The 12,225-nt window shown below is 48.0% G+C and overlaps 1 protein-coding gene across 2 annotated transcripts in view; it reads right to left on the bottom strand.

The window, feature by feature from the left end:
* The window catches only part of TIA1 (TIA1 cytotoxic granule associated RNA binding protein), a 229,701-nt gene that overhangs the window by 148,317 nt on the left and 69,159 nt on the right, over positions 1–12,225 (bottom strand). For both annotated transcript variants that reach the window (XM_078666720.1, XM_078666719.1), the window contains exon 7: positions 6,383–6,458. In XM_078666720.1, the coding sequence (XP_078522846.1) occupies positions 6,383–6,458 (76 nt within the window). The remainder of the gene's footprint in view (positions 1–6,382; positions 6,459–12,225) is intronic.

Genomic DNA, 12,225 nt, shown 5'->3' with positions numbered 1-12,225 from the left:
TATTGAGCCACGTTTGGGTGGTGGAAATTTTCGCCGGGGGTGAGATGAGTAGGAACTCAGTTTTCAGAGCATTTAGTTTGAGGTGATTATCGGCCAGCCAGGATTGAGTGTTGATAAGCGTGAAATTCAGAAGTTTGATATCTTCCGGGGATTGTAGCTTTAGATAAAGTTGTGTCGTCGGCGTACATATGGAACTGGACCTTGGAGGCTTGGAGCAGGGTGGCGAGCGGTTCCATGACGAGATTGAACAGTGTGGGGGAGAGGGAGGTTCCTTGTGGAACACCTAGATCTGCAGGCACGGGTGTAGATAGCCCATTGTTGATCTTGAATTTCTGAGATCTGTTTTGAAGAAAGGACGAAAACTATTTGAGAACAGTTCCTGATAGACCCATTCTAGTGCTTAGCAGTTCCAGCAAGTTCTCATGTTTGACCGTGTCAAATGCTGAAGAGAGGTCAAGAAGGATGAGGAGGCAGGACTCATTGCGATCAAGAATTTGGAGGGCGTCATCAATTATGTGTGTCATAGCTGTTTCCGTGCTATGTTTCGCTCGGAACCCAGATTGATGAGGGTTGAGGTCAAATTGATCAATGTGTTTTGTTAGTTGGAGTTGGACACATTTCTCCAGCAGTTTGGCCAGGGTGGGGATATTGGTGATGGGCCGATAATTGTTTAGGTCAGAAGGATCAGCTGTAGGTTTCTTGAGTATAGGCGTGACTTGCCCCACCTTAAGGGAGTCTGGGATGAGGTCTTGTTGAAGGGAGCTGTTGATGATTTTGGTCCAGAGAGGGAGGAGCAAGGGGATGAACTCTTTTACAGCATTAGCAGGTAGAGGGTCTGTGGGGTGATTAGAGGGCTTCACGGTGCAGAGCAGTTTGTGTATTGCTTCTTCCGAGTAGGTATCGAAGTACAGCCATGATGCCTTGTTTTTAGGTTGAATGTTAGTCATTCTGGTGTGAATGGGGAAGCGGTTTACATCCATGATGAGGTCATTTCTAATGTTGTCAGTCTTTAGCTTACAGAAAGCAGAGAAGGCTTCACAGTGTGGGGTGTCGCTTGTTGCACTGTTTGATTGTAAGGGTTGTGTCTTCGTTTGGGTCTTGATTAGTTCGAACAGCTTTCTTGGCCTGTTTTTTGCTTGGTCCAACTGGCGGCTAAAGAAGTTCGATTTTGCGCGCTTTACTTTCCTGAAGTAGGCATTTCTCTTGTTCTTAAGCCTTTTGAGGTGCAATGCTGAGGGGTCCGATCTCCATGTGCGCTCTGCCATTCGCATAGTACGCCTGTCGTCATTGAGTCTGTCATCATACCAGGGGTTAGAAATTTTGGTGGGGACTCTCTTCAGTTGCAGTGGGGCGACTTCATTGACTATTGTATTCATAGAGTCAAGGTAGTGGTCCATCAGTGAGTGAACATTCGAGGTACCTGAAGGGGGAAGGAGGCGATTGCCTATGTGGGGAGGCAGGGTAGCGGGGTTAAGATTCTTCATGTCCCTTTTCCATGTTTTGGATTTGGTTGGTTGAGCCGGGTTAGGTTTAACTTTTTCATTGATAAAGAAGGTGATAATGTGGTGATCTGACCAGTCGCAGGGTTGTATCGCTTCCAGTTGTGTAGAGTTCTCTTTGGCAATGATGAGATCGAGTATCGCGCCTTTGTCGTGTGTTGGTCTTTCGCATATTTGGGTGAGGTCAAGAGCTTTAAGGAAAGTTTTGAGACTATTCACCACTGTGTCTTTCTGGTCGTTCCAGTGGAGATTGAAGTCACCCAGGTAGACTTGGGTGGTCTGCCGACCGGCATTGGAGGTGATCAAGTCCATGAGTTGTTGGGTGAATATGATGTTCCCACCAGGCGGGTGGTAGATGAGATGTAAAGCACAAACTTGTTTGCCCTCGCTGGTGATGTCGAGGCAGAGGAGTTCACAGGAGGAGAGGGAGTTGACTTTGGTGACGGAGAGGTTGCTCCTAAAAATGCATGCAATTCCCCCGCCCGTCTTGCCTGGAGACCTGTCCAGCCTGATGTGATAATTGGGGGGGGGACTAGTATGTCCATAATCGGGGTAGAGGCTTCAGTAAGCCACGTTTCCGTTAGAATGGCTAGGTCGAGATCCTTAGCTGAGACTAGATCAGCGATGTCGGTGGAGTGTCTCTGGGCCGATCTGCAATTGAGTAGGATGCATTTAAGTTTGGGTGCGAGAAGGGTGGTCGAGCTTTCTAGTGTGAGGGTGATTTTTCTGAGGTTGTTAGGGACGGAACCTCTGTTGAGCGTTGGGAGCCTCAGAGGGTTTGTATGAATGGTGGGTATGGGGGTGTGTGTGTGTTGGGTAAGTGTTTTACTGGACCTGGGCCATAAGTGCGTAGGAGAGAGCATAGGTCGCGGTCCGACAGTGTGTTGAGGACACGATGGGGGCGGGGGGAGTTGTTGCGAGCGGGGATAGTCGGCCAGCGTGGGTGTCGTTGGAGGCGAGGGTATGTAGGGAAGGTGCGTCGTTTGTAGGGTAGAGGGAAGGTGGGAGGTAGACTGGGCTGTGAGGAGAGAAGGTCTTTGATTGTGTGGACATCTTTTTTTATTTGAAGAATATCCTCTTTGAATTGTTGGAGGGTGGATATAGTCAGGTCAGGAGGTGTATTGGGGATGGGGATGGTGGTGAGAGCCATTGGTGAATGGTTGAGTAGTGAGCTGGAAAGCGGGCAGGGTATCGAGGGGGGGGATAGACTAGCGTTGTTGGAAGGTTCTATGATGCTAGTAAGTGGGATGGCATTCAGAGTATGGGAGTTATTGTGGGCGAAGGGTGTGGATGAGGAGGGTGAAGGCGGTGGGTGGGAGGCATAGGTAGTGCCGTCAGTGGGAGACGGTGCCGGAGAGTAGAAGAGTGATTAGAGGCTGAATACAGTGGGGGAGATAGGAGGGAAGTGGGGGCTGAGAATAGGAGGTGGGAGAGAGCCGTGGGGGGCTGGGAGGGGGGGGGGGTGGATAAACTCCGAGTGGTGGTGTGTTCAGATGGTGGTGTGTTATGGGTGAGAGTTGTTGTGTCAGGTGTGAGAGTGTCGTGTTGGGTGAGAAGAGTGGGGAGGGAGCTGGGGAGTGAGAGGGGTCTGCCGTGGGGGGGGTGGGAAGGGGAGGTGGATAAATTCCGGGCGGTGGTGTGTTCAGGTGGTGGCGAGTTGTGGGTGGGTGTTATGTCAGGGGGGAGAGGGATGGTTGGGGTATGAGTGGGGAGGGAGCTGGGGAGTGAGGGGGGTCTGCCGTGGGGGGGGTGGGACGGGGGGGTGGATAAATTCCGGGCGGTGGTGTGTTCGGGTGGTGGCGAGTTGTGGGTGGGTGTTGTTATGTCAGGGGGGAGAGGGATGGGGGGGTATGAGTGGGTGTAGTAGGGGTCATGATAGAGGAGCGGCTAGTATTTGAGGTGGAGAGGTTTGTGACTGTGCATGGGGAGTGTGGGGCTTTAACAGCAGGTGGGCCATTTACTGGGGCGCTGGGGGTAGAGGTGTTGTAGGCGGGGGCTACGGCGTCAGGGGTGATAGTGCTGGTGGAGTTCTGGGTGTGGGTCTGCAGCTTGGAAAGGTGCTCTTTAAACTTGGGGAACAGGTTGTCTAGTAGTTCCAAGTTCTTGTCCGTGGATTGAATTAGGACCATCCCGTTGTTGTAGATAGTAATGGTAGCCCTGCCAGGGAGGAGGTGGGAAGGTGTGATAGAGAGAGTTAGGCCGTGAGTTGTTTTCCTGGTGGTGGAGACGGTGAGTAGGGTTAGGAATGCTTTTCTCCATTGGGCTCTGCGTGAGGTGTGGAAGATGATATCAGTAATCAGGGCACCCTTGCTTGGTGAGAAGTGGGTGTCGGCAAAGGGTGTTTCGGGGTGCGACCTCAAGAAGTTATGTTTAAAACGTTTAGTGGCTTTTTTGGTGAGGGTGGAAGGGTAGATGATTCTAAAAGTGTGCTTGCCGTTGAGCTCCATTTTAGAAGGGCTGTGATGTTGGGTGTAGGAGATAGGACGACAGTAAAGACTGTCCGCCGTTAGTTACAGGGCGAGGGGTGACACTAGTGTGTGACCAAAAGAGTAAGAGGTAGAAGTCAGTGCAATCCAGGAACAAACAGTGCGTAGGTGCAGCTTACATCAAGTATCCTATATGTGTGGTAGTAGATAGCTTACACCATGCACAAAATATGAGAGGTAGGACCGGTTAGGTGGAAACAGATTACAAATCAGAATGTAAAAGGTAGCAGCTGTGTAGTCTTGGTGTAGAAAGTGGCAGGGTGTAACTTAGCGCTTAGCTTACAAGGCTAAACGAAGTGAATGAGGTAGTAGTAGTCAATGCAACAACGTGAAGTAGCTTACATCGAAGAACCACATAAATGAGGTAGCGAACAGAGAGGGATAGGGATAAGGTGTGAATGAGGTAGTAGTAGTCAATGCAACAACGTGAAGTAGCTTACATCGAAGAGCCAAATAAATGAGGTAGCGAACAGATAGGGATAAGGTGAGATAGGTGCATCTACCACATGTACAGTATAAAAATGCAATATAAAAATCGGGCTAAACTACTATGAGCTATCATTTGTTCTTTACGACAGCTGCTGAAGAGAAGAAGATATGCCTGCGGGCCATGTTCCTCTCGATCTCATGTGAAATAGAACTATGTGTATGTTGCCGGTGTTCTCTTTCTGGTAAAAAATAAGCTGCGCTTTCACATGGCCATCTTGGGCGCTACATGAGCCCTTGTCACCATTTGAATTCCTAAGGTATACACCCGGGTCAAACAATTTCCTTTTGCTTGAAATTGTAAAATGCACGACCAGACTGTATGGGGTGTGCTAAACTCACCAACAGACGGTTTACACATCAGCCCTGGAGCCCTATAAGCAGGTCAAAGCCATAGAGAGGTGAAATCCACCCCACAAGTCACACGTCTTCAAGTTAGAGGAGGAGGAGCAATAAAGCTATGGCAGTGTGGATGTGCCAGGGGCTTAAGAGGCACAACACAGATGCAGGTTTACCCCAAGGGTAGCGCCTGAAATATCCTCAGAGGGGAGAGCTTGCCAGGAAGGGCGGTGGAAGTAGAAAAACCAAGCATGTGCAATGCAATAGGTCTCGCATTTATGGGTGTTTAAGCTATTGGCATTGTGAATGACAATGTGTTTTGCGTTTTAGGTTTTAAAAACCATAACATAAAAGTCATTGTCATTGACAATGCCAATAGCTTGAACTCTTAAATGCGAGACCTACTGCATTGCAAATGAGACATGAAGGACAGGGGGGGGGGGGGGGGGGGGGATTTGGCACTGACAGCAGGTAGGCGAGGGGACAGGGAGGGAGAAGGCACGGCCAGCGGGGAGGGAGAAGGCACGGCCAGCGGGCGGAGGGAGAAGGCACGGCCAGCGGGCGGAGGGAGAAGGCACGGCCAGCGGGCGGAGGGAGAAGGCACGGCCAGCGGGCGGAGGGAGAAGGCACGGCCAGCGGGCGGAGGGAGAAGGCACGGCCAGCGGGCGGAGGGAGAAGGCACGGTCAGCGGGCGGAGGGAGAAGGCACGGTCAGCGGGCGGAGGGAGAAGGCACGGTCAGCGGGCGGAGGGAGAAGGCACGGTCAGCGGGCGGAGGGAGAAGGCACGGACAGCGGGCGGAGGGAGAAGGCACGGACAGCGGGCGGAGAAGGCACGGACAGCGGGCGGAGGGAGGTAAAGAAGGCACCAAAGCACATCGTGCCTGCAGTAAGAGAAACTGAAGAAAGAAAATAGTGCTCACTGCCGAAACAACACCTACTGTGTAACAACTGAAGTCAAGGGGTCAGTCGCCCTGGGAAGGACAAATGAAGAGGAGGTGGTACTAAGGAGAGACTAAACACTATTTTTGATCAGAAGCCAGCATTCAGGACAGACGATGTCAAGCCAATGGCAAATATGGACGGGACTCAATAATAGAATCCACCCATGGGAACAATCCAACAAAGGCATGGCGCCTAAAAAAATAGAAATAAACACATCAATACAATTTCTGAAAGGGACGTGAGCGAAGGAGAAGGTTTATGGACCAGTTCTTCATAGAGCAGAAAGAAAAAAAAGTGGCCTCTAGAGCAGGCTGGTAACCCATTCTCCTAAATTTCACTTCTACAACCCCTTCTCTTTTTATAAGTGCTTGTTTCTAATCGCAATTGGAGAAATAAAGCAAAAGATAAGTCATGAGCGGGATAAATGCACATATCAATATTGGAAAGCGATTATCCGGATTACTCAAAAAATAAATGTTTCAGAAATCCAGCCATAGGTAAGCATATTTTAGTATTCGAGTATTTAAGAAAATTGCATCCTGGATATCATGAATAATAATGGCAAACTTGGATCTTCTGTCAGAGCATTGCAAAGTACACATATAAACAAGTTTTAAAAAACCTACTTACCCATTTATTAAAGAAGGAGACAAAGCCGTATCCTTTGGACTTCCCGGTGGCCATATCTTTCACTACCCGTGCATCGCTGAAGAAAACAAGTTCGCATTAGCCTAGAACACACAATACTCAGCAGAACAATGAAAATGTGATTGGACTCACACACAAACACACACACACAACAGCACTTTGCTCTCACCTTTAATGTGAATCACCAGCAAAATGTTTAAAGCCAGTTTCACTGTTTAAGCTCACTATGAATTTATGTAGCAGCAACTTTTTTAAATTACATATTTGGAAACATGCAATCTGTATTTTGTACAGAACATTAATAATTTTGCTATGGTTGGTTTTCAGTCCCCACACTGCTCTTATATAATGTTAACAATAAGCATGGTCAAAGCAGCTATTCAAAAGAATCACGGCCACTTACAGGTATCTAGCATAATAAAAGAATGGCTCTTCAACCATGCAATAATACAACTTGCTATTTGCGAACACATTCTACCTTCTCATTAAAAAGATAAAATAGAAAAAATATAAAAAATAGGAATGAAAAGGCATACGTCGCCTGTTAACTGAATTCTTTTCTGTTAATTTCTCAGGACAATTCGTTACCCCCATTTTGGACTGGGCAGCTGTAAATTTTGAGAAATTGGACATTTTCAGAAATGGTTGCAGTATGGAATAAAAGTAACACTGAAACACTTACGGCTTTTTAAACTATCAACTAAGGAAGAGTTTTCAAAGACTGTTTAAAAAAACAGGAATAATACAGGTCTGAATGGAAACTACAAGAGAAAAAAAACAGATTCATAGAAGTAAAAAAAATAGTAAGAAAAACTACAACATTTATCTACTGTGATGTGTAGCTTGTAGTTAGCCAGGGAATTGCTGTCCATTCTTCAGACACTCTGCAAAATAACCAGAGCCCCATTATTTGTGACCGAATAAAAAAAATCCCAATTAAAAGCTCATTCCATATATTGAGGAAAACGGGAATGTTTTAAAAAAAAGTTTCTCAGGCAATTTGCTCACAATTTAGCAAAGGTAACATCACACACAAACAAACCATATGTTTTCTTGAAACCAGATGAGAAAAGGGTTTCTTTTAAGACCACTAATTGCATTCAAATACAACACATGATAAAAATGCAAACTACTTTGCCATGACATAAGTTATTTGTAAAAAGACTGCAGACAGCTTACCCGCCCCTTGAAGATCATTAAAAGCACTCCAATTAAGAAAGATCTAACAGAGTGGAAAGGCTTGCATAACCAATGCTAAGAGCAAAGCAACTATTTCCTTGAGTACCCATTACATGATCAATGGATAAAAGGGCAAGTTAAGTTTTAGTGAACAATTATTTCAAAGATTCTACTCTGCCATCAATTGATTTGAAAATAGTTTCCAACCAGGAAAAGACAGACTTGATATGAACAGCTACTTTCTTGTAGTTGTAATCCAAAACATCGAAATGAACTAATATAGAGTAAAACAATTGTGAATGTCATGGTAACATAGATGGGGACGACAGCAAAGGTATGAGGGTGTTTACACTCAATATGCTTTATTTTGACACCTTAAAGCATTAAAAAGCAAATGGCAAGAGAAAGATGTACCAAAATTTGGTGAGAAGAAAAAATGCAAAGGAAAAAAACCCACAAATTCTGTTGCTCAAGTCTGAGGTCGTTCTCCAAACCTCTACCACCCCTGGTTAAACCAGACTTAACACATTTCTGAAGGCTCTCAACACTCCACCCCTTTTTCCCTTTATGTACAGCAGGGCTGATATAATTTACATATTGATGGGTGACATTGGACATATACTACAAATTGCCTGAGAAACAAACCTTGCTCTTCTCCGACAACAATTATACCTGCTTTCAAACATCTAAAATATTAGTAACGCTTACTCTTTACTTACCACAAACACAACAAATGTCTACTTATATCCAGAGATGAGAGAAAAGCAATGAAAACTATAGATTGAATGTGCAAAGCGCCTCCCACACTGAGAACCAATAGATTGTATGCAAAGTTAATTTGAATTGTCCATCCAGTCCTTTTTGCCTTCCACAGAAACATCAAGTACTTTGAGCTGCCTCTACTATATATATTGTTGAACTTGTTTTCCCCCACTTTACTGCCCAGTACTTTATTATTAGTCACTAAGTTATTGTTGGAGCTCTCGCAATTCATTTTGTCCAAGAGTAGTTCTCACTGGCTAGCTAGAATGTGTGATGCAATCCATAATAAAACAAGCATTTGCAATGCAATAGGTCTTGCATTAGGAAAGTTTGAGCTATTGGTATTGTAAATGAAAATTTTTTAAATTTGTGTTGGTTTTGAAAATAGCGAAATTGATAGCTTGGTCATTTACAATGCCAATAGTTATAACTTTCGCAAATTTGACACCTATAGCATTTGTAATGGAATATGTGTTGTATTTACGTGACTTAGATGTATTGATATTACAAATAATGGCTTTTAATTTTTTTAATACTTAAATAAAAGTTATTGTGATGTATAATGGCAATAGCTTAAACTTTTGTAAATAACTTGTGAAGATTATGTTCAGTGTATTTTATTGTGTCGAAATCCAAGAACAGAAGTGAAATACTAACATTTCTGTGACATTTGTAATAAAGCTTGAAACATTGTAGAACATATTTGAACCAGTTGTTGTTGAATGGTTGCACAGATTGATGCGGTGGCGGTGCCGAGTGATGCGGTGGCGGCGCCGATAGAGAGAGGGAGGGCAAGGGAGGGCGATAGAGGGAGGGAGGAAGGGAGGGAGGGAGGAAGGGAGGAAGGGAGGGAGGAAGGGAGGGAGGGCGATAGAGGGAAGGAGGGAGGGCGATAGAGGGAAGGAGGGAGGGCGATAGAGGGAAGGAGGGAGGGCGATAGTGGGAAGGAGGGAGGGCGAGGGAGGGAGGGAGGGCGAGCGATAGAGGGAGGGAGGGCGAGGGAGGGAGGGAGGGCGAGGGAGGGAGGGAGGGCGAGGGAGGGCGATAGAGGGAGGGAGGGCGATAGAGGGAGGGAGGGCGATAGAGGGAGGGAGGGCGATAGAGGGAGGGAGGGCGATAGAGGGAGGGAGGGCGATAGAGGGAGGGAGGGCGATAGAGGGAGGGAGGGCGATAGAGGGAGGGAGGGCGATAGAGGGAGGGAGGGCGATAGAGGGAGGGAGGGCGATAGAGGGAGGGAGGGCGATAGAGGGAGGGAGGGCGATAGAGGGAGGGAGGGCGATAGAGGGAGGGAGGGCGATAGAGGGAGGGAGGGCGATAGAGGGAGGGAGGGCGATAGAGGGAGGAGGGAGGGAGGGAGGGCGATAGAGGGAGGGAGGGAGGGCGATAGAGGGAGGGAGGGAGGGCGATAGAGGGAGGGAGGGAGGGCGATAGAGGGAGGGAGGGAGGGCGATAGAGGGAGGGAGGGAGGGCGATAGAGGGAGGGAGGGAGGGCGATAGAGGGAGGGAGGGAGGGCGATAGAGGGAGGGAGGGCGATAGAGGGAGGGAGGGAGGGAGGGCGAGGGAGGGAGGGCGAGGGAGGGAGGGCGATAGAGGGAGGGAGGGCGATAGAGGGAGGGAGGGAGGGCGATAGAGGGAGGGAGGGCGATAGAGGGAGGGAGGGCGATAGAGGGAGGGAGGGCGATAGAGGGAGGGAGGGAGGGCGATAGAGGGAGGGAGGGAGGGCGATAGAGGGAGGGAGGGAGGGCGATAGAGGGAGGGAGGGAGGGAGGGCGATAGAGGGAGGGAGGGCGATAGAGAGAGGGAGGGCGATGGAGGGAGGGAGGGCGAGGGAGGGAGGGCGATAGATAGGCGTGAGGGCGATAGATAGATGGATAGAGTGAGGGGCGATAGAGTGAGGGCGATAGATAGTGTAATTATGTGGCATGTAATTATGTGGCACGGAGTATGAATTCTCACAAATATGTATCAGAACTGAGGCCTGGAGGCAAACTGTGATGACCGGTAGGCTGGGAGCTTTCCTGAAAGGTCAGTGTAACTGAAAAGCAAGTACTCTGGGGCAGAGTCAGTCATATGCAGACACCCCCTGTCTAGGACAGATGGTGGGGTTAGTCACGGTGGGGGGGCCCTGTGACAGGGCGCAAGGGCTGGCGCAAGTATTGGCAGGCGCACGGCTGACACGGACTTACAGATAATTGATTACAGCAAGGATTCAAACCCGATAAGAACATAAGAGATGCAGGAAGAGTTAACAGTGCAACTGTAGGCTGCAAGTTATGAACTGAATTTGATTGCACTTCGAAAGAGGTTCAGTACATGTGGCAACAGTAAATATTTTAAATAAATAATTCAGTGAAAAGAACTTGTAATATGTACTAAAATCCCACAGTTTGAGAAGTCAATGCTGAACTGTGCACACTATGATGCTGCTTGTGTTGGATTGCATCCACCCATAAAATATAGCGGGCTTATAAATAACCTCCTGGTTCGAATGTGAGGTTTGGAGATCGGGCATTCTGAGGATAAATGTGGCCCTAAAAGTGCGCAGTCTCACTGGCCTTGCAGTGGTAGCCTCTTGAAGGAGGTGGAGTGGAGCAACTCTGTCTGATGGCAACAACTGTCATAAAGGCGGCATAAAGAAAAGGGTATGTATGGCCACATAGGGCACAATACTCTGTGCGAAGATGGCAGTATTCGAAGGGGGGGTGGAGGGAGGTGTGGGGGGGGGGGGGGGGGGGGGGAGGAGAGAAATGCATCTTGTCCTTGTCACCAAAGTTAGCCTGTTACGTGAAAGGCTACAAGGCCAAGTAATTTATTAGTGTGAAAACTTGAGAAATAATAAGTATGGCGCCTTATCATGAAAGGCCTTTGGGGAACCGACAAACGGACAATTAGAAACTTCATGAGGTTCTTTGGGCACAACCAAGGGAGGACAGGGAGAGGGGGAAACAAAGAGAAAGAGGGATAGGATTTAACAGTAACAAGGAAGAAAATGAAGATCACTACAGAAGGAAGGACGGGAGAGTGTAGAAAAAGGGAGGAAAGGGAGTGATGAATGAAGTGGAGATGGGGAGGGACAGACTGCAGTGTTTTATTGGAATTAAAGGATAGAAGGGGAAAGACCAGCGGTGACGGTGGGGAGAGGTGTGGGGCGGGGCAGCAAGACAGACATGCTGGGTGAGAGGAGAAAGGGAGCAAGTGAAAGCACAAGTCCAGTGGTGACGGTATGGAGGGGTGTGAGGCGGGGGGGATCTGGAGCAGATTCCTTTGAAGTCTGATGCCGAGGCTCAGACAAATGGTGGTGTGCGATGTGGCTGGCGAGATGCACGCGCCTGGCTCACATGCACTGTTTGAGAAATCAATGCTAAACTGTGCACACTATGATGCTGCTTGTGTTTGATTGCAAACACCCATAGAATATAGCGGGCTTAAAAATTACCTCCTGGATTGAATGCGAGGTTTGGAGTTCCGGGCATTCTGAGGATAAGTGTGGCCCTAAAAGTGTGCGGTCTCACTGGCCTTGCAGAACGATGGGAACAACGGAGGAAGGACCTCTGTCCCAAGCAGAGAACACAAAGAGTTCACTGCAGTGACTGCCTGACCGGAATGACTAGTGTGTGTGCAAAATCCAGCTGAGGCAAACGCGGAAAGCAGCACATGAACCAGAATGAAGCGATAATAGACCGAGGAATGAGGCAGATCCTGAAGGTCACGTGGGTCAAAGACCCAGGAGGCATAAAAACAAGTCTGATGCGGTGGAGCGGCAGCCTTTGAAGTCTGATGCAGAGGCACAGACAAATGGTGGTGTGTGATGTGGCTGGCGATGAAGTGCACGCCCCTGGCTCACATGAACTGTATGCGATCCGCAGTGGGTAGACTTTGGGTT

This window comes from Lissotriton helveticus, chromosome 11 (genome assembly GCF_964261635.1).
Source record: "Lissotriton helveticus chromosome 11, aLisHel1.1, whole genome shotgun sequence".
Lineage (NCBI taxonomy): Eukaryota > Metazoa > Chordata > Amphibia > Caudata > Salamandridae > Lissotriton > Lissotriton helveticus.
The sequence above is the reverse complement of the archived record's forward strand: the minus strand, read 5'-3'. Positions and strand labels throughout refer to the sequence as shown.